Raw genomic sequence first — 19,658 nt, forward strand, 5'->3', positions numbered from 1 at the left:
CCATCCCTCTGAGAACAGTAACAAGACAAGCGTGCCAATTATCACCACTCTTACTCAACATAGTACTGGACGTTTTGGCCAGAGCAATTAGGCAAGAGAAAAGAATAAAAAGGAATCCAAGTAGGGAGTGAAGAAGTGAAAGTCTTGCTGTTTGCAGACGACATGATCTTATATATAGAAAACCCCAAAGAATCTATCAGAAAACTAATAGAAGTTATTAACAACTACAGTAAAGTTGCAGGGTACAGAATCAACTTACAAAAATCAGTTGCTTTTCTATACTCCAATAACAAACTTACAGAAAGAGAACTCAAGAATACAATTCCATTTGTAATTGCAACTAAAAGAATAAAGTACCTAGGAGTAAATTTAACCAAGGAGGTGAAGGACTTATACAATGAAGACAATAAGACATTGCTGAAAGAAATTGATAATGATATAAAGAGATGGAAAGAGATTCCATGCTCATGGATTGGAAGAATGAACATAGTTAAAATGTCCATACTACCCAGCGCAGTCTACAGATTCAGTGCAATCCTAATCAGAATCCAAATGATATTCTTCACAGAAATAGAGCAAAGAATCCTAAAATTCATATGGGGCAGCCAAAGACCCCCGAATTGCTAAGGCAATCCTGAGAAAAAAGAACAAAGCTGGAGGTATCACAATCCCTGACTTCAAAATGTACTACAAAGCCATAGTGATCCAGATGGCATGGAGCTGGTACAAAAACAGGCACACAGATCAGTGGAACACAACTGAAAGCCCAGAAGTAAAACTGCACATCTGTGGACAGCTAGTCTTTGACAGAGGTGCCAAGAACATAGAATGGAGAAAAAATAGTCTCTTCAATAAATGGTGTTGGGAAAACTGGACAGCCACATGCAAAAGAATGAAGGTAGACCATTATCTCATGCCATACACAAAAATAAACTCAAAATGGATCAAAGACTTGAAGATAAGTCCTGAAGCCATAAAACTCCTGGAAGATAATATAGGTAATATACTCTTTGACATTGAACTAAAAAGCATCTTTTCAAATACCATGTTTTCTCAGACACGGGAAACAGAAGAAAATCTAAACAAGTGGGAGTTCATCAGACTAAAGAGGCTAAAGCAACTAGAATGAAAACAAAGAGACAGCCCACCAAGTGGGAGAAAATATTTGCAAATCATATATCTGACAAGGGGTTAATCTCCATAATATGTAAGAAACTCACACAACTGAATGATAAAAAAAACAACCCCATCAAGAAGTGGGCAGAGGATATGAACATACCTTTTTCCAAAGAAGACATACAGATGGCCAAGAAACACATGAAAAGATGTTCAACATCACTAATCATCAGGGAAATGCAAATCAAAACTACACTAGGATCCCACCTTATGCCTGTTGAAATGGCTATAATCCCTAAGACTAAAAACAACAAATGTTGGAGAGAGTGTGGAGAAAAGGGAACCCTCATACACTGCTGGTGGGAACGCAAACTGGTACAGCCACTGTGGAAAACAATATGGAGATTCCTCAGAAAACTAAAAATAGAACTACTGTACGACCCAGCTATCCTACTACTGGATATCTACCCAAACAACTTGAAATCAACAATCCAAAGTAACATATGCACCCCTTTGTTCATTGCAGCACTATTCACAATAGCCAAGACGTGGAAACAATCCAAGTGCCCATCGACTGATGATTGGATAAAGAAGATGTGGTATATATATACAATGGAATACTACTCAGCCATTAAAAAAGACAAATTCATCCCATTTGCAATAACGTGGAAGGACCTGGAGGGAATTATGCTAAGCAAAATAAGCTGGACTGAAAAAGACAAGTGCTAGATGATTTCACTCATATGTGGAATATAAACAAACACATGGACAAAGAAAACAGTTCACTGGTTACCAGGGGAAGGGGAGTGAGGGTAGGCACAGGGGGTGAAGGGGAGCACTTATGTGGTGACTGTCAAGAAATAATGTACAACTGAAATCTCACATTGATGTAAACGCTTATGAACTCAATAAAAAAAATGTTCATCAATGACTGCTTTTTTTATGCGTACTGATGATTTGCGTTATTACATGACAGTTTGGTCTTTCTCATTTTACATTTTTTTATATAAATATCTGCATTTACTCCTATAAAAGAAAAAAGAATTTCTCTTATTTGTATTAACTGGTTAATAAATGTAAAAAGTTTATAGTGATTTTGTTAACCTGAACTCACACTAATAAAGATAGTTATAAATGTCATGCATGTTCTTGGGATCCCAGATTTTGCTGCTTTTTGAGGTCCCTTTTTTTCTTATTTGTACTGCTGCAAATTTTAGGCAATCTGAAAACTGTGTCAGCAAATGGAAAGTCATAAACTGAATCATAAAATAGACAGTCGCTCCTCGTTATGGTGGATTCTGTATTTGCGAATTTGCCTACTCACTAAACTTTATTTGTAACCCCAAAATCAATACTCGTGGTGCTTCTGTGGTCACTGTTGGATATGCGCAGAGCAGCAGAATATTTGAGTTGTATGATAAGCCCATTCTCAGCTGAGGTCAAACAAGGCCACATTCTGCCTTGTTTCAGTTCTCATACTATAAACAAGTACTTTTTCCTGGTCTGTTTAGTGCTACATTTTTTGTGCTTTCTTTTTTTTTTTTTTGGTGGTTTTGCTGTTTATATGGCTCCCAAGTATAGTGCTGTCTAGTGTTCCTAAGCACAAGAAAGCTGTGATGTGCGTTACAGAGAAAATTCCCTTGCTAGTTAAGCTTGGTTCAGGCGTGAGTTACAGTGCCGTTGGCCATGAGTTCAGTGTTAATGAATCAACAATATATATTAAGATGTCTTTAAATGGAAGCAGGTGTTCAAGGTGACTTTATAGAACATAACTATTGTAGATAGCGAGAATCAACTGGATTTTTAGTAAAATGTACTTGCATGGAGTTTTATAATTTTTGAAATGTTTTTCACACATGTATTATCTTTGATTTTCATGTTGGCCTATGAGACAGACAAGTAGATATTATTACTCATATTTTATAGGTGTGAAATACTGTAAACTAATTGTATATCATTTCCAAATTAGCTTTTGTCTTAAAATATTTCACTGAGTAATATAACAATAAAATTCCTTTTCTGTTTTTTTCTCTTTTTGCAAATTTAATTCAGCCTGATGAAAACAAAGGTGACATGCATTATGATGCCGAGATTATACTTAAAAGACAAACCTTGTTAGAAATACAGAAGTTTCTCAATGGAGAGGATTGGAAACCAGGAGCCTTGGATGATGCCCTAAGTGATATTTTAGTTAATTTTAAGTTTCATGATTTCGAAGCATGGAAGTGGCGATTTAAAGATGCCTTTGGAGTGGATCCATATAATGTGTTGATGGTAAGATGGGATGAGGTGGACAGATTAACAGTTTCTTTTTTAGATACTTTTAAAACTCCACCATAATTAGGGTAAGAACTTGTACTAAGTCACTGGTACTGCATTGAACGTGCAGGAAAATGCTACACGTGATTCTGCGTATTTGAGTTCAGTTCTTTTGGTGTTGCTGACAATGAGCGTTTTCTGGTGGGGAGAACGGCTTGGCAGTGACCCTGCTTTCTCTTCTCTCTGTTTTTGAGGTGCTTCTGTGTCTGCTCTGCATCGTGATATTAGTAGCTACCGAGCTGTGGACGTATGTTCGTTGGTACACTCAGTTGAAACGTGTTTTTGTCATCAGTTTTGTCTTCAGTTTGGGATGGAATTGGATGTATTTATATAAGGTATTAAATAGGTGGAAGGTTTTAAAATTTAAAAATGTTTTATAATAAGACTGTCATCTATTTGGAGCTAGTATGTAATCTTGCCTCAGGTGAGGATGGGAGGCAGTGATTGGAGATGGTTGGGGGAGGAAAATGGCAACTTCTCAGGTGTACCTGGTTTTTTGGGTCCTTGACCAGTTAGTGGGGAAAAAAGTGCAGTCCTAGTTTTCATAACCCAGTTCCTGATGGGTGGCATCTGGACAGCTAAAACAGAATAGAGCTAGGTAGACACATTTAAAAATTCTTATGTAGGTAATTTGGGGTATGACCCTCTATTCTTTGGTAGAAATGATACTAAAATATCATTTAAAAAATTGAGGTTATTTTCTTAATATAAGTGAATATAAAAGTTCATGGTAGAGAATTTAGAAAAGACAGAAAGATACAGAGAAATCTAGTTTTTTAAAATCACCTATAATTTTATCACCTGGAGATAATCATTGTCAATATTTTGAGGTATTTATTTCCAATCTTGTTTCTGAATTTGATTTCTTGCAAAATTGGGATCATGCTATATATAGAAATTCAAAGAAAGCACTACTGTTCCTGTCAAAACAGCATAATCGTTGAAGGAAAATTTTAGATCTTTCTAGCAAGGTCAGAGTCTATTAGCCAACTGTTTTCATTGAATTCATCTGATTAAATCATTATGATATTTCATTAACCTTTTCTCTAAGTTCTATAGCTTCTAGAACTACTTATTTATAAATTGGAGGAAAGGATGTTGTTTGGTTGAATATTGTTATCTTAATGCTTTCTCCTGAGGCTTCGATTTCTAAAGCTAAATTATCTTTATATTGGTCATTTGTGCTGAAAACCATCCAAAGCAAAACACCATTTTGTCATGAATTGTAAAAGAAAATGAGTAGTCATTTAATATGTATAGCTATATTTGGGGGCATGGGATGAACTATATTTGAACTAATTTTTAAAACAATCTTGTTAGGAAAAAGGTTTTCCTTCCTCATAATTACTTACAAACAAGACAATTGTAGTTGGTGCTTTATCCTTACTTGTTGCATTAAGACTGTGCTTTGCCATGAGCTGAAAAGAGCTACTCTTAAAAAATAATTTTTTTTTTTCTATTAAAAATTGGCAAACAATCTGGTTTGGATGAATGGGGAAGATACACTTTGAATGTGGGTTTTTGGACATGTTGGCATAATGGCCATCGTTAGTAGCCTTTGATGTTCCCTTCTGGTCTTGGTCAGGTAGCCTTCGCACAGCATCAGGCCGAAGTTGCCAAGATGAAGCCATTAGACAATGTGTGTGTTGAGAAGATGGACTGGACTGGAAGTATCTGGGGTAAGGTGTTGGTTCACTTGGCCTTATTTTAAGTAGAATTTCTGAGAATGAGAAGACATATTCATAATTACAAAAAAATGATAAAATGCCAGAAAGAGGATTTCCATGACTGACTCTTTAGTTTCAGAAGAACGTGCAAGAAGAGACTTAGTTTCAGACCAGTGACTTGTGTGTTCATGTAATAGCAATGCCACAGGGAAGGAGGAGAAGCTGCATACATGCTGTCTGACGTTACTTGTCTCCTCCTTTAGACTGAAGGAGCCTGTGCCCACTTGTGTTCATTTAGTTCTTAGCACAATGCTTAGTGCATTCTGGGTCCTCAACAGAAGTTTATTAGAGAAGGGAATCAATGTATATAGGAATTAATATGCATCTTAGATTTAATCTCCTTATATTGACTTATGAAATCTTATATTCTAGCTTTACTATACTATTTTTTTTACTAAGGGGAAAATTATTTTACTTTCATTTTTTCTTACAGATTTTTAAACATTCTCACTGATATTGACTGCCTTTAGTTATGTATATGTAGCAATGAGAATGGTTTAATGTTCAAAGCCACTTCATAAATGCAAGTCTGTAATGACTGACCCAGAATAGAGTCTCAGCAGATTCTACGAATCAAAGTGTCCACAGTTAATGTTTCTTAAAAAGTTGTGGGAATGAAATCAATCCAGCTTTGTTTCCTTGCTTCAGGGGCCAACTAAATGCCTCCTCTAGCTCAGACTCGTACATCATGAATATAAGCCTGATTTTAAAAAATTGGGAGAATTAATGTTCTACTTTATTTTGTGAAATAAATAAATAAGTGACTTTTTAAATTGAAAGTTTATTGAGATAATTGTAGATTCACAGGTAGTTGTAAGAAATAATACAGTGAGATCCTGTGTACCCTGTCCATTTCCCCCAATGGAAACCCCTTGAACAACTATAATAGTACGATGTTACTGCCAGCATGTTGACTTTGATACAATCCACCAATCTTATTCCGATCTCCCAAGTTTTACTTGGATTCATTTGTGTGTGTAAAGAACTGCTTTTAATCATCTGCCTTTTAGAAATCTTCATAAAATATATTTTATCTACGTAAGGCTTGTATAATTTGAATGAATTTTTTAAATAAACATTTTGGACATTAGATGAAAATTTTAAAAATCACCATGAGAAGGAGTCTATTTGTAAAACATTGTAAAATTGGAGGAGGAGGAGAGTTAAAACCAAAATATTGTCTTATTTGGGAATGAAATGTTGTTTTTTTTTTAATGACTCAGTGTTTTGTCTGTTTCTCTAAATAGAATGGTTTAGAAGTTCATGGACCTATAAGGATGACCCCTGCCAAAAATACTATGAGCTCTTATTAGTCAACCCTATTTTGTTGGTCCCACCAACAAAGGTATAGAATATATTTTGTAAAAATTACGTATATAAAAGTAAGTAAAAAGCTCTTGTATCTATTAAAAATTGTTGTTTTAGTCATTTTGCTAATAGTAAACCTTTGTTCTAGAAAAATACTTCTGGTACACAGTGATTTTCACATTAAACGCATCTGACAACATTTAAATTTATGTAACATAATCTCGGCCTTGGTGCACAGTGAATTTTGGCTCATTGTAAGTGCCTCAGTCCTTTGAGGAAAAAGTTAAGTTGCTTGCTTTTTTGTTTTAGGCACTGGCCGTTACATTCACCAACTTTGTGACGGAGCCGCTGAAGTACATTGGAAAAGGGTCTGGTGAGTTTATTAGAGCGCTCATGAAGGAGATCCCAGTGATCCTGCACGTTCCGGTGCTGATAACTGTGGCGTTAGCTGTCCTGGTGAGTAGACAGCACCAGTAACAATTACAGGACTGACAGAAAAGAGACAATTCTAAAATGATTAGGCTGCTTTGATTGGATGTTATAAATCAGGCTAAATCATGCTTAATGGTATGAAAAGATTTTTAAGTGATAGAAATTTATTTATACTTACATGTGTATTCCTCTGAGCAAGGAAGTGGTTCTCAAGTTTGATTGTGGATGTCAAAGCAGTGATTTAGAATAATAACCTCTTTTTAAATTTATTCTTTAAGCTTGGTAAATTAATACACATGAGATCAATTGTTTATATCATCTTTGAGAAAGGGGCCCTTCTTATTTCACTCTGAGTTTTTGCACCACTGAGAAGGAAGCACCATTTGGTTTAACACAGAATCAGAAAGAGATGTGGAAGAAGGTAGGTGTATTGAGAAACAGTTTGGGGATCCAGCAGCAGACATCTAAGAAAAAATATTACTCATCATTCATCTACAGTCTCTTCAGCTTTTTTGTTGTTGATTTTCAGCCCTCACCCAAATATAGCAGCTGTCACGTAAAACAACATGTAAAGAACTCGTGTGTGCCATGGGAGATTATTAAAGTATTGTCTTCCCTAAGGATACAAAATTCACCATGCCCTATTCACTTGGGAATTATTATTGCTTTGCTTTTGTTTTTTGGCTTATGATTACAGGATTTAGTAGTTTAGAGGTATGGTTTTGTTAGTTTCTGCAACTGAAATTAAAAGCAAAAACCCCATCATCTCTTGTTCCTTCATGTGCTGCCTAAGAAAAGGCGTTTTGCTGCTTCTGTCTTCAAACAGTAGTATCTCTAAGGCAGGGATTCTCCCCCTTTTTGTTCTCAGGACCCTTTTGCATTCTTAAGAATTGAAGCCCACAAAGAGCACTTGTTTATAGGGGTTTTATTTATTGATATTTACTATTGTTAGGAATTTAAAATTCAGAAATATCTAAAATGCAAGTATACCCAAGCACACAGCCCGTGAGCCATCAGAGTGAGGAAGTCATTCTAGCCCCGGAAGACTCCACTGTACACGCAGAGTGAAGAGTGAAAAAGACTGATGTCTTTGTACTATGACAAGTTTGGACTTCACAGGTCCTTGAAAGAGTCTCAGGGATTCCCCCAGGGCTCCCTGGGCCACACTTGGAGAACTGCTGCCTAGTTTTTCCCGTGGAATGTGACTCAAAGCCTCTTGAATTTTAGCTGTAGCTAAAGCCAAGTTTGTGTTTGAAAAAAAAAAACTAACTTATAGGAGAATGTTTACATGAGGTACAACTTTGAATAATTTTCAGCATTTACCTTATATGATCCATGTGGATATAGACAACATATGAGCAATTATCAATTAATACCTTCCAATTTAAATTTCTAGGCTTTAGCCAAATTGCCATATTATATAATTCAATCAAAATGTATCCAGCTGATTGAAATGTCTACTCAATACCTAGTGATTTCTCAAATTTTATTGGCTACTCTGGTCCTTATTTATCTAAAGAAGAGATCTCTAATGAAAAACCAGTGAAATTAATATGTTTATGCGTAGAAATGCCACAAGTTAAATTACATAATTTTGTTAGCACCCTGAGTGAAACACCTCATAATTTCATTTTAAGTCAGCCATTAAAGTACTCAGGAATATGTGTGTCTTTTCCTTCTAGAGTTTCTGCTATGGTACTGGAAAATCACTTAGTATGCTGAGACCTTTAGGTGGTCCTGAAAGAGAACCGCCCCGGCCACTTCAGCCAGATGATAAGAGACCCCTTGGTGGAGCAGGTGATGCAGATTTCTATTATAGAGGCCCTTATGACAGAACATATGAGGGTAGAAGAGATGTTTTGAGAGAGAGAGATGTTGACTTGAGACTTCAGACTGGCAATAAGAACCCTGAAGTACTCCGGGCCTGTGACTTACCAGACGCAGAGGTGAGAGAGCATCCCAAGGTGGTACCCAGTGTAAGTCACCAACTGTTTATTTTGCTGTCTCTTCATACTAGGCCTAAGTGCTTCCTGTAAGCTTTTGATTAAGTGTTTTTACTCTGACTTTGACTCTTCACAGTTAATTATATCATTAATAATATAATTATTCAATACTCTCTCTGCTCCTTTCTGGTCAGAAGTTAGTCCAGCCTCCTCAGAAGAAAAAAAATGAGATTTAATTTTTATGTTAAAAAGAACTTACCAGTGGTTTGCTAGAACAGATGGTTAACTCATGAAATTTCATAGGAAACCAACAAGTGAGCACGACTGAAATGTCTGCCTTTGGAGAGAGAGAGAAGATTCCTCACTGAAGCCCAGGAGCCCTCGGGAACCCCAGGGGAGCCCTGAAGGCTGAGCTGGGTGGAAGAGTGGGCTGGGGAGGGATCAAAACCTTCGCTTTCCTGAATCTTTTATATCATTGGCTGGCTAGTCTGTCCTTTTTAACTGCGGAATGGTGAGGTGTTTTTCCACCATGATTGGCCATTTCTGTTTGAGAGGAATTTGTATTGTCATTTGCAAAGTTTAAGTTACAACTATAAACCTTTGAGAAATAGTTGTGAGCACAGTAGAATCTAGGACAGTATAGAATCCCTCCCCATGGAGCTCCCGTTAAGGAGAATAAGCGTGTCTGCATGCACTAGAAAACTTCAAGACGTTCCTTTCCTTTCAGCCCTTAGAGTTAATGGTTATCTGTTCATGGTTATCACATCTCAGAGATCCTCCAGTGACTTCTCATCTCGCTTGAAGGGAAAGCCAGAGTTATGCCCGTGGCCTAGGGCTTCCTTGATCTGCCCACGCCCCTCTCCCTTACTGCACTGATGTCTTCTCCTGCTCTCCCTCCACACTCATTCTCTGCTTTAGCCACAAGAGGCTCCTGACTATTCCTTGAACTCAGAGCCTTTGTACTTGCTGTTCACTATCTAGGATGCTGTTCCCCTACACATTCATATGGTTCATTCCTCCATCTCATTTCTCCAAGTCTTTACTCACGTCATTCCTCCATCTCATTTCTCCAAGTCTTTACTCACGGATCACCTTTCAGACCACCCTGGTTTGAATAGCAGTCTGACCCCACCACCCCCATCCCACTTCCAACATGATACTTTGTTAGTTTGTTTGTTGCCTGATTGTCTCCCAACCTGAATGTAAATTCCAGGGAGGATGTAGGGGTGTTTGTCTGTTTTGTTCCTGCTGTATCCCTAGCACCTGGAACTTCACACCTGCTCAATAAATTATTGTTGAATGGAGGATTCTCACAAGGCAAGAGGAGTTACACATACTGGTCACCAATCCTCTTGACCTTCCTAAGCTGGGTCACTAGACCACCTAGCATATCCTAAGTGTGCCCCTCCTCCATGTACAGTTCTGAGGCTTAATGACATTTATATTACAGTGCAGAGCTAGAACCAGGATTTGAAAGAGTTCAGCATTTGCTACAATAGATCTGCATAGGAACTTGTTAAACATGTTTGATTACTGAACCTTCACATTACATTAAACAATTAAAACAAAATGTAATTCTCTTTTGGATACAAAGCCCAAAGACATTGGTGGAATCCCAGAAGAAAGCAGTACTAAAAGCAGCCAGTTGACTAAGCCTGTCTCTGGCCAAGAGGTGTCAGAGAGTGTGGAAGGTTCACCGGCAGTGGAAAAGGCCCAGCTCAGGACTGATGCCAGAGGCAGCCCAGAGGAAGGCAGCGCTTCCAGCCCAGCAAGCACTGCGGTGGGAGCATGCGGAAAGGATCGGGATGGCGGCCCATGTGGCTAGAGGAACACAGACTTGGACCACAGCTCTGAGGTCATCTTTGAGTTTTGTAAAGTATACTCTTCACAACTATTTACTCTTCTCTACAGAGATTCTGATATTTACTACACAGGTGCCAACTTATTAGTATTTTTACTGACAATGAGAATTAACAAACACATGTATTTCTGTTTAATCTCATCTTCCATCTGTTTAATTTCACTTTCTCTTTGATATTAAGATACATCCCATAAAGTTTTGAAGTGTTAATTTGGGAACAAGATCTCATAGGTGAACATATGGCAGACATCACTGATTCTGAATAATTAAGGAGGCCAGTTTGAATTAGAGGACATTGAAAAAGAAGTTTTATTGTTTACAGGCATATATAGGAACTAACTAACCAAAGTGTGTACTTGTGGAAGTCCTGTAATACCCACTTTAATTAACAGAATAATTAGTTGTGCACTGGATTCAAAATGTTTCCAAAAGTGGTAGGTATTCAAAAACAATGTGGGCTTTTTTTGCTGAGGGAGATTTGCCCTGAGTTTATATCTGTGCCAGTCTTCCTCTATTTTGTATGTGGGTCCCCACCACAGCATGGCCACTGATGAGTGGTGTAGGTCTGTGCCCAGGAACCAAACCCAGGCCACTGAAGTGGAGCATGCTGAACTTAACCACTATGCCACAGTGCCAGCCTCTCAAAAAACAATTTTTGAGGAAAGTCCACTATAGTCAAGAGTGCCCTCTCTTCATGCACTTCAGCATCTTAAGGCAGCCACAGAGGCTACATCACCAGCGTCAGTTTGTCTCTGTGTAGGCTGCCCACGGATCAAGTGGCTTTGTACTATCATACCGTACCTTCATCTCTCAACTCTTGGCAGCTATTACTGGGTCTGCGTTCCTATCACCCCTTTCACTTTATCTTTAGATAAGACAGAACTGAAGCCTGCCAGGGGAATTTAGATAACATAGCTTGTTAACTCAGTAATCTCAGTTTTTCGCAGTTAACAGACCTATTTTCCTTGCTACTCAGAATCCCAGCAGTTGAGACTGTTAGATGTTACTGTGTCCTTTTTATATTATAGCAAACCATACTGTCCAAGTCACACGAAGTTCTGACTTTTAGAGATCTATACATAGAGAATACTCTGATAAGGAAAACAGACTAGGGTGTTTTTCTTAACTAGACAGGTGATATAATCAACATTTTTAAATATTCTGATTTTAAAAACTATTCCTCACCGTAAATCTTTTTTAAAAAGCAGTTTATGAATCTTGCACATGTACCTGGCTGGGAAGATTTCACATTCAGGTGTCCTTTAAACCTTCACACTACAGGCTGTGTCCAGCTGCTTACTAAAAATGATACCAGTCAGGAATAATCTTAACATTTTCATGCAGGCTTTTGTTTCAGGAAAAAAGACACATTCAAAGCATCTACTTTTTGATATATTTTTTACATGAATGCAGAATACCCCTTTTTGACTCCTAGAAGCGTCACTTAGATGCCCTTAACAATTTTACATGTTAATATTAGTTTCTAGCTTAATATTGCAAACATCTTTAGTATTTCATTAGAAAGGTAATAATTTTTTCCAAAAATACAAAAGGATTTTATATAAAAATCTGTAACAGTAGGTATGTAACAAGTGAACTAATGAGAGGATGTTTGTGTTTGGAATAGATCTGTGCACATCGGTATGTATGAAGTAGTCCTCTGTGGGGGTAGACCTGTTCACACTGATCGGTGACTATGCTCCCAGGGTGGGAGTTCTCCTCTGAGCTGTGATCTGATTCTGAAAAGAAATACATGCACCAGGTGTTAAACTATGAGAGTAGGCTTATTGCTCTTTGCCTTCCTGCTTTTTCTCAGTCCCCAAATGGATCTTTAAAAAAAAAAATAAGTAAAATTTCATCTTTGTATTCTTTTATTACAGATAACCATTTGGGGATGAAATCTACTTTGACAGCTAGCAAGGCAACATGCTACTGCTGTTGAATGATCACAGCAATTCAGGGAAGACTTATTAAAGCAAACTGAACATACCAAGGCCATTTTATAACTAGAAGAGATAGGCTTGTTTATTGTCCAGCCAATATTTATCATTAAAATCAAGGATTACAGTGACAAGCTTTTAGGAAAATCAGAATGGGGTAGACAGCTTTTAAAAGCAATTTTTAAATGGAATAATGTTCAATGTTTACAGGGTCTAAGGAATACCATATATACAAAATAAACATTTATTTTTACCTTACTGTAGTTTGGTATGCTGTCTTTGCTCATGGGATAATTTTCTTCCCCCTTCTCCCCAAAGCCCCAGTACGTTGTTATATATTCTAGTTTAGGTCCTTCTAGTTCGGCTACGTGGGACGCTGCCTCAGCATGGCTTGATGAGCGGTGCCATGTCTGTGCCCAGGATCTGATCCGGTGAAACCCTGGGCTGCCGAAGCGGAGAATGCTAATTTAACCTGGCCCCTCATTGGATATTCTTATAAGAAAAAGCCCCATGAAACTTAGGTGCAGTGTTTAAAAGATGCCATGCAGGACATTATACCCTATATAAATATATAAAACATAATATAATCCAAGTGTTTGTTAACTGAGTACTTTTGACAAAATTTCTGTCTGATCTTAGAACCAAGAATAATCTTTTTTAATTAAGCACTTAATGTGATTCCAGGTTGGGTACCTTCTTTTTTTAAACATTGGCCATTAGGCGAAGTGGTTCTCACTGTTTGCCAATCAAAATCACTGAAGGATTTTTAGAAAGAACAGCAGTCCAGATGCCCAGATCCCATCCGTGCAGAATCAGAAGCAACCAGCAGTGGATGAGGTGCCAGCTTGTTCCAGGTGTGGCATTTGTATTATGCAATTCAGCCTTGTAGTCCAGGCCCTGCTCTGTCCTGTCCTTGTTCTGCTTTTGCTAAACTTACTTTATGTTATGTTCTATTACGCAAACTACTTCCAGTTGCTGGGACAAGGGGGGCAAGGCTTAATGACAACTGAGGTCCTAACCTACATTGTTCATGCTTAGATTTTGTGAGTTTTCATCTGTTTTCTGTTTTCGTGGCCTAGGCTCTTCACATAACCAGATGACTCTTTTTTTGACATTAGGTCCTAAAAAGTTTTACAGCAGCATTTTGCAACAGAAGATACAATATTAAACAAAGAGCCCAAACATGTTTATTTCCTTAAGAGTTTCTTTTATAATGGGTTTGGCCTAAAAATGATATATTGAAAATAGATTTTCTTAGAGGGAAAAAAACCCTAGATTTTCTTACAACTACTTTACATAACTTTTTTACACAGTGGTCAAGTACATTATTTTTACTAAACAGCATAATTTCTCAGGACATCCATGGTTAAGTATAAAAAAACACCATTTCAATTAAGATTTTAAAAAATTATCTCAGCAAAAGGATTAAATTCTAGTCTAGAATTCATTTAACTTCCTAATTTACAAGCACTAGGTAAAGTAATCTAGCAAGTTGCCAAAGAACAAAGTCCCAAGAAGTAACCACAAAAGTTGAGGAAGCACCTTATAAGACATCCACCGGAAACGAGTGAGTGTCCAGAGGAATGTAATTAATAGTATACTCTTAAAGGTTAAATATTTACATCATTCTAAAAACATTTTAAGTGTATTACAGTGCTATAATTTCTCCTCTTAAGGAAAAAAATAATAACATTGAATTTCCCTGCAGTGTTCTGAAAGGAAATAAGGTCGCTTTTAAAAGATATATTCATAGTAACTAGTGGTTTGCTTATTTTTTTCCTGAATTTTTAAATTCTAACAAAGTATTACTTTGCAAACAGTCCTTCAGCCCAAATTCAGTGTCTCTGTTTTGATCTCTTTGTAAAAGAACTCTCTGCTCATCCATTCTCTTCGCCTGAGACCGTAAAATAAGGCTAAAAAAGTCCTCATCTGGTACCGTCGGTCCCTTTGTGGCAGCAGGTGGTGGAGCACATCTTTGATCATCTAATCTGGACCCCTAAAAATTTATGAGAAAGAGATTAACACACAAATACTGTAGGGAAGGAGAGCACCAAGCTATGTTATGCCTGCCATTCACAACAAGAAAATGTGGCTTTAAACAAATTCCCTTTTTTGCCTCTTCTCAGAAATTTAATCTTTAGACCTGCAACCTAGTGAAATTTTTTCTTTAAAATGACTTACATAATCAGGATGTAACATGTATCTTGTAGAAGTGTAGCCATAGCTTCATGGCTTTGATAAGATTAATTAAGACCAAGGTGAACTGTCCAAGCATGACAATTCAAGATTATAATCCTGCCATAAAAGGCATCAACAAATACAATTTGCCAAATCCTTACAAATAAAATGTTATGTACAAAAATACTGTCTTAGGCCAGAGCTCAGCAAACTAATCTACTGCCAGTTTTTCTAAATAAAGTTTCATTTTCATTTCACCATGACGCTCATTTGTGACCTGTGTATGGCTGCCGGCCTGCTGCAGTGGCAGAGTTGAGCAGTTGTGACGAAGACCACAGGGCCCACAAAGCCTAAAATATTTTCTATCTGGCCCGTTACAGAAAAGTTTGCCTATCTCTGTCTTAGGCATTTAAATCTGTTAAGGAAATAATAGCCCAGACTGAATTTTGTCTTCAAGTTCTAATTTAGGATTCTTATTTTAGAAGTACATTAGAAATGTTATTGATCAAATAAAAAGTATAAGCACTTAAAAGTCTACAGTATGGTATCTGGTAACACAGCTCAGAATAAGAGGAGGAATGTGAGAGCTGACATTTGAGTGCCCACTACATTGCTAGGCACTGTGCGCTTAGGTGCCCTAACATTTAACCCCACAACCCTGTGAGGGTACAGTGTATTGGCCTCCTAGTTGGCACCAACCCCTACACACGCGCCTCACTCACTCTTCATCATTTCTTCTGTCATAATTCTTGGTAATTTCATTGTCCTCCAATTCATCCAAAACTCGTGCACTTCAGTTCCTAGACCTCCTTTCTTCTGTGTTTTCATTCTTTACTGTTGCCTTATCCATGAGTTCCCATGGTAACAGGCCACACTCATTTTCATTAATTGCACCATCTTTAAAATCAGGATTTCAAACACCCCATGTTAACCACCACCTCCTATTTTTCCAGATCACATTCAACCATTTGTAAGTGTACAGTCAGTATCATTAAGTACGTTCATATTGTTGAGCACCCATCACCACCGTCCATCTCAAGAACATTTTTCATCTTGCAAAACTGAAACTCTAAACCTATTAAACAACAATGCCCATTCTCCCCTCCCTCCCACCCCTGGCAACTACCATTCTACTTTCTGTCTCTATGAATCTGACTACTCTAAGTACCTCATATGAGTGGAATCACCCAGTATTTGTCCTGTTGTGATTGCTTACTCTCAGCATAATGTCTTCAAGGTTCACCCACTTGTAGCACGTCAGAATTTCCTTTGTTTTTTTTGTTTTTTTTTTTTAGAATTTCCTTCGTTTTTAAAGCTGAAAAATATTTCATTGTATATGTGTACCACATTTTGTTTATCCATTCATCTGCTGGACACTTGGATTACTTCTACCTTTTGGCTATTGTGAATAACGCCACTATGAATATGGGTGTACAAATATCTGATCACATCCCTGCTTTCAGCTGTTTTGAGTATGTACCCAGAAGTGGGATCACTGGATCATATGGCAATTCTATTTTTAGTTTTTTGAGGAACTGCCATACTGTTTTCCATTGCAGCTGCACCACTTTACATTCCCACCTGCAGTGCACAAGGATTGCAATTTCTCCATATTCCTTGTCGATACTTGTTATTTTGTTTTTTTTTATAGCAGCGATCCTAATAAGTGCTATAAAATGGGTGTGTGGTGGTATCTCATTGTGGTTTTGATTTGCATTTCTCTAATGATTAGTGATGTTGAGCATCTTTTCCTGTGCTTATTGGCCATTTGCATATCTTCTTTGGAGAAATGTCTATTTAGGTTCTTTGCCCGTTTTGAATCAAGTTTTTTGTTGAGTTTTCGCAGTTCTCTATATTTTGGATTAATCCTTTATCAGTTATATAATTTGCACATATTTTCTGTACGTTGCCTTTTTAGTGTATTCATAGTGTCCTTTGATGTACAAAAGCTTTAAATTTTCATGAAGTCCAATTTGTCTATTTTCTCTCTTGTTGCCTGTGCCTTTGGTGTCATAACCAGGAAATCAGTGACAAATCCAAAGTCATGAGCTTTCCCCTTATAATTTCTTGTAAAATTTTTATAGTTTTAGCTCTTACATTTAGGTCTTTGATCCATTTTGAGTTAATTTTTGTATACAGTGTTACGTAGTAAGGGTCCAACTTCATTCTTTTGCATGTGGATATACAGTTTTCCCAGCATCATTTGTTAATAAGACTACTTTTCCCATTGAATGGTCTTACACCCTTGTCAAAGTCATTTGACCATATATACAAGGATGTATTTGTGGCCTATTTTATTGTATTGGTCTATATGTCTATCATTATGCCAGTACCATAGTTTTAATTACCATAGCTTTGTAGTAAATTATGAAATCAAGAAGTGTCAGTCCTCCAACTTTGTTCTTCTTGCTGAAGATTGTTTTGGCTGTTTGGGTTCCCTTGAAATTCCATATGAATTTTAGGATAGATTTTCTCCTTCTGTAAAAAAAAGTCATTGAAATTTTGATAGGGATTCCATTGAATCTGTAGATCACTGGGTAGTACTGACATCATTTTAACAATTTTAAGTCTTCCAATCCCTGAACATGGGATGTCTTTCCATTTATTTATGTTGTTTTTAATTTCTTTCAGAAATACTTTGTAGTTTTCATTGTACAAGTCTTTCACCTCCCTGGGATACTTCACCTCCTAAATATTTTATCTTTTGATGCTATTTTAAGTGGAGTTGTTTTCTTAGTTTCCTTTTGGGGCTGTTCATTGTTAGTGTATAGAAACAGAACTTATTTTTGGATGTTGATTTTTATATCCTGTTACTCTGCTGAATTTATTTCTTAACATTTTTTTTTTGCAAAATCTTTAGGATTTTCTACATATAAGACCCTGTCAGGGGCCAGCCCCATGGCCAAGTGGTTGGGTTCACACGCTCTGCTTTGGTGGCCCAGGGTTTTGCCGGTTTGGATCCTGGGCACGGACATGGCACTGCTCATCAAGCCATGCTGGGGCTGCATCCCGCATGGCACAACTGGAAGGACCCACAACTAAAAACAGACAACTATGTACCTGGGGGTTTTGGAGAGAAAAAGGAAAAATAAAATCTTTAAAAAAAAAAAAAAAAAGACCCTGTCATTTCTGAACAGAGATAATTTTACTTCTTTCTTTCCAGTTTAGGTGGCTTTTCTTTTTCTTGCCTAGTTGCTTGGGCTAGAACTTCCAGTACTATGTCGAATAGAAACGGCAAAAGTGGGCATCTTTGTCTTGTTCCTAATCTTAGAGAAAAGCTTTCAGTCTTTTACCATTGAGTCTGATGATAACTGTGGGTATTTCATAAATGACTTTTATTATGTTGTGGTAGTTTCCTACTATTCTTAGTTGGTTGAGTATTCTTATAATGAAAAGTGTTGAATTTTGTCAAATGATTTTTCTGCATCGAGTTGATTGTGTGGTTTTTCTCTCTTTCATTCTATTAATGTGGAGTATTACACTGATTGACTTCCATATGTTGAACCATCCTTGCACTCCAGAAATAAATCCCACAAAGTCATGGTGTATCATCCTTTTAATATGCTGCTGGATTCTGTTTGCTAGTATTTTGCTGATGATTTTTGCATCCATGTGCAAAAAAGGCTATTAGTCTGTAGTTTCTTGTAGTGTTTTGTCTGGCTTTAGAATCAGGGCAATATTGGCCTTGTAAAATGATGTAAGAATAGGAAGTATTCTCTTCTCTTCAATTTTTGGAAGAGTTTGGGAAGGATTGGTGTTAGTTCTTCTTTAAATGTTTGGTAGAATTCACCAGTGAAGTCATTATTAAAATCACTCCCTGGCATATGCTTCTCTCCCCCTCTATCCTATTCTCCTGACAAAATACCAACCTTGATCAAATCTGTCTCCCTAAGCAGCTGGTTATGATTGGAGAAAATAGACAACTGTACTGACTGGTCTTACTTTAGTGACCATGAACTTCAAGAGAGTCCTCATCACAACTCAGCAATTCTATTATTTTCTTCTGGTCAATAGGCTTTCAGTTCCTCAAATTCATGTTCTATTTCCTCTCTCTTTAAAATTACAATTCTCCAACCCCAGTTTCAACTAATAGCCCTACTTCTTACTTTACTGAGAAAATAAAACCAACCAGAGGAACACCTACTTACTCCCACCTCCAAATCTGTATATATATATACTGTTTTCCTTCTCACCTACACAAAAACTGTATTCTTCAATTGTCCCATACTCTCATGCATCACTGGTTCCCCTCTCTACTTGATCATTTCCATCAGCAGACATGTTATGTTAACTCCCGAAACAAGAAAAAAACCCACCTTTATCCCCCCTCCAACTAATGATTCATTTCTTTGCTTTGCTTATAAGCAAAACCCCTCCAAAGTTTTCTGTTTACTATCTCTCCTTTTATACTTCCCATGTTCTCAACCCACTCACAACTCTTTGTCCCCATCATGCCACTAAAACAGTGTCTTTCAGTTACTAATAATCTCCATGTTGCCAAATCTAGTAGCTCAGCAATCATCTTACTCAGCTTCTTAGCAGCGTTTGACACAGTTGAACATTCCTTAAAAGACTTTCTTCACTTGACTTCTACTGCACTCTGGCTGATTGCTGCTTTGCTGGCTCATCTTCCTCTCTTCAATTAGTAGATTTTGGAGTGCCCTAAGGTTTAGATTTCCTGTTTCCTTTCTATTACTTAGGTAATCTCTTCCCAGGGCTTTAATACCAGCTATATGCTGATGACTCCCAAAGTTACTTCTCTCTTGGGCTCCAGATTTTTATATCAAATTGCCTACTCAACATCTCCACTTGAACATATAATTAGATATCCCAA

At 37.3% G+C, this 19,658-nt stretch overlaps 2 protein-coding genes across 27 annotated transcripts in view; one reads left to right on the top strand and one right to left on the bottom strand.

Moving 5' to 3' along the window:
- The window catches only part of CLCC1 (chloride channel CLIC like 1), a 35,489-nt gene extending 17,549 nt beyond the window's left edge, over positions 1 to 17,940 (top strand). For 2 of the 23 annotated variants that reach the window (XR_011439321.1, XR_011439320.1), the window contains 9 exons: positions 3,169 to 3,390; positions 3,630 to 3,770; positions 5,021 to 5,114; positions 6,410 to 6,507; positions 6,780 to 6,926; positions 8,585 to 8,878; positions 10,440 to 10,700; positions 13,331 to 13,500; positions 17,685 to 17,940. Coding sequence is in view for 17 of the 23 variants with exons in the window: in XM_070268603.1 (XP_070124704.1) it covers positions 3,169 to 3,390; positions 3,630 to 3,770; positions 5,021 to 5,114; positions 6,410 to 6,507; positions 6,780 to 6,926; positions 8,585 to 8,878; positions 10,440 to 10,670 (1,227 nt within the window). In the remaining 6 variants the exon portion in view is untranslated. Of the gene's footprint in view, positions 1 to 3,168; positions 3,391 to 3,629; positions 3,771 to 5,020; positions 5,115 to 6,409; positions 6,508 to 6,779; positions 6,927 to 8,584; positions 8,879 to 10,439; positions 12,905 to 13,330 lie in introns of those variants that run through there. The other 21 variants (XR_011439323.1, XR_011439322.1, XM_070268603.1 and 18 more) reach the window with 13 other exon arrangements.
- Positions 13,811 to 19,658, bottom strand: part of GPSM2 (G protein signaling modulator 2) — a 47,426-nt gene continuing 41,578 nt past the window's right edge. For 2 of the 4 annotated variants that reach the window (XM_070268597.1, XM_070268598.1), the window contains 2 exons: positions 17,173 to 17,302; positions 13,811 to 14,642 (listed from right to left, as the gene is read on the bottom strand). In XM_070268597.1, the coding sequence (XP_070124698.1) occupies positions 17,198 to 17,302 (105 nt within the window). In that variant the 3' untranslated portion in view covers positions 13,811 to 14,642; positions 17,173 to 17,197. The remainder of the gene's footprint in view (positions 14,643 to 17,172; positions 17,303 to 19,658) is intronic. The other 2 variants (XM_023641512.2, XM_023641511.2) reach the window with 1 other exon arrangement.

This window comes from Equus caballus, chromosome 5, assembly GCF_041296265.1.
Source record: "Equus caballus isolate H_3958 breed thoroughbred chromosome 5, TB-T2T, whole genome shotgun sequence".
In the NCBI taxonomy this organism is placed as follows: Eukaryota; Metazoa; Chordata; class Mammalia; order Perissodactyla; family Equidae; genus Equus; species Equus caballus.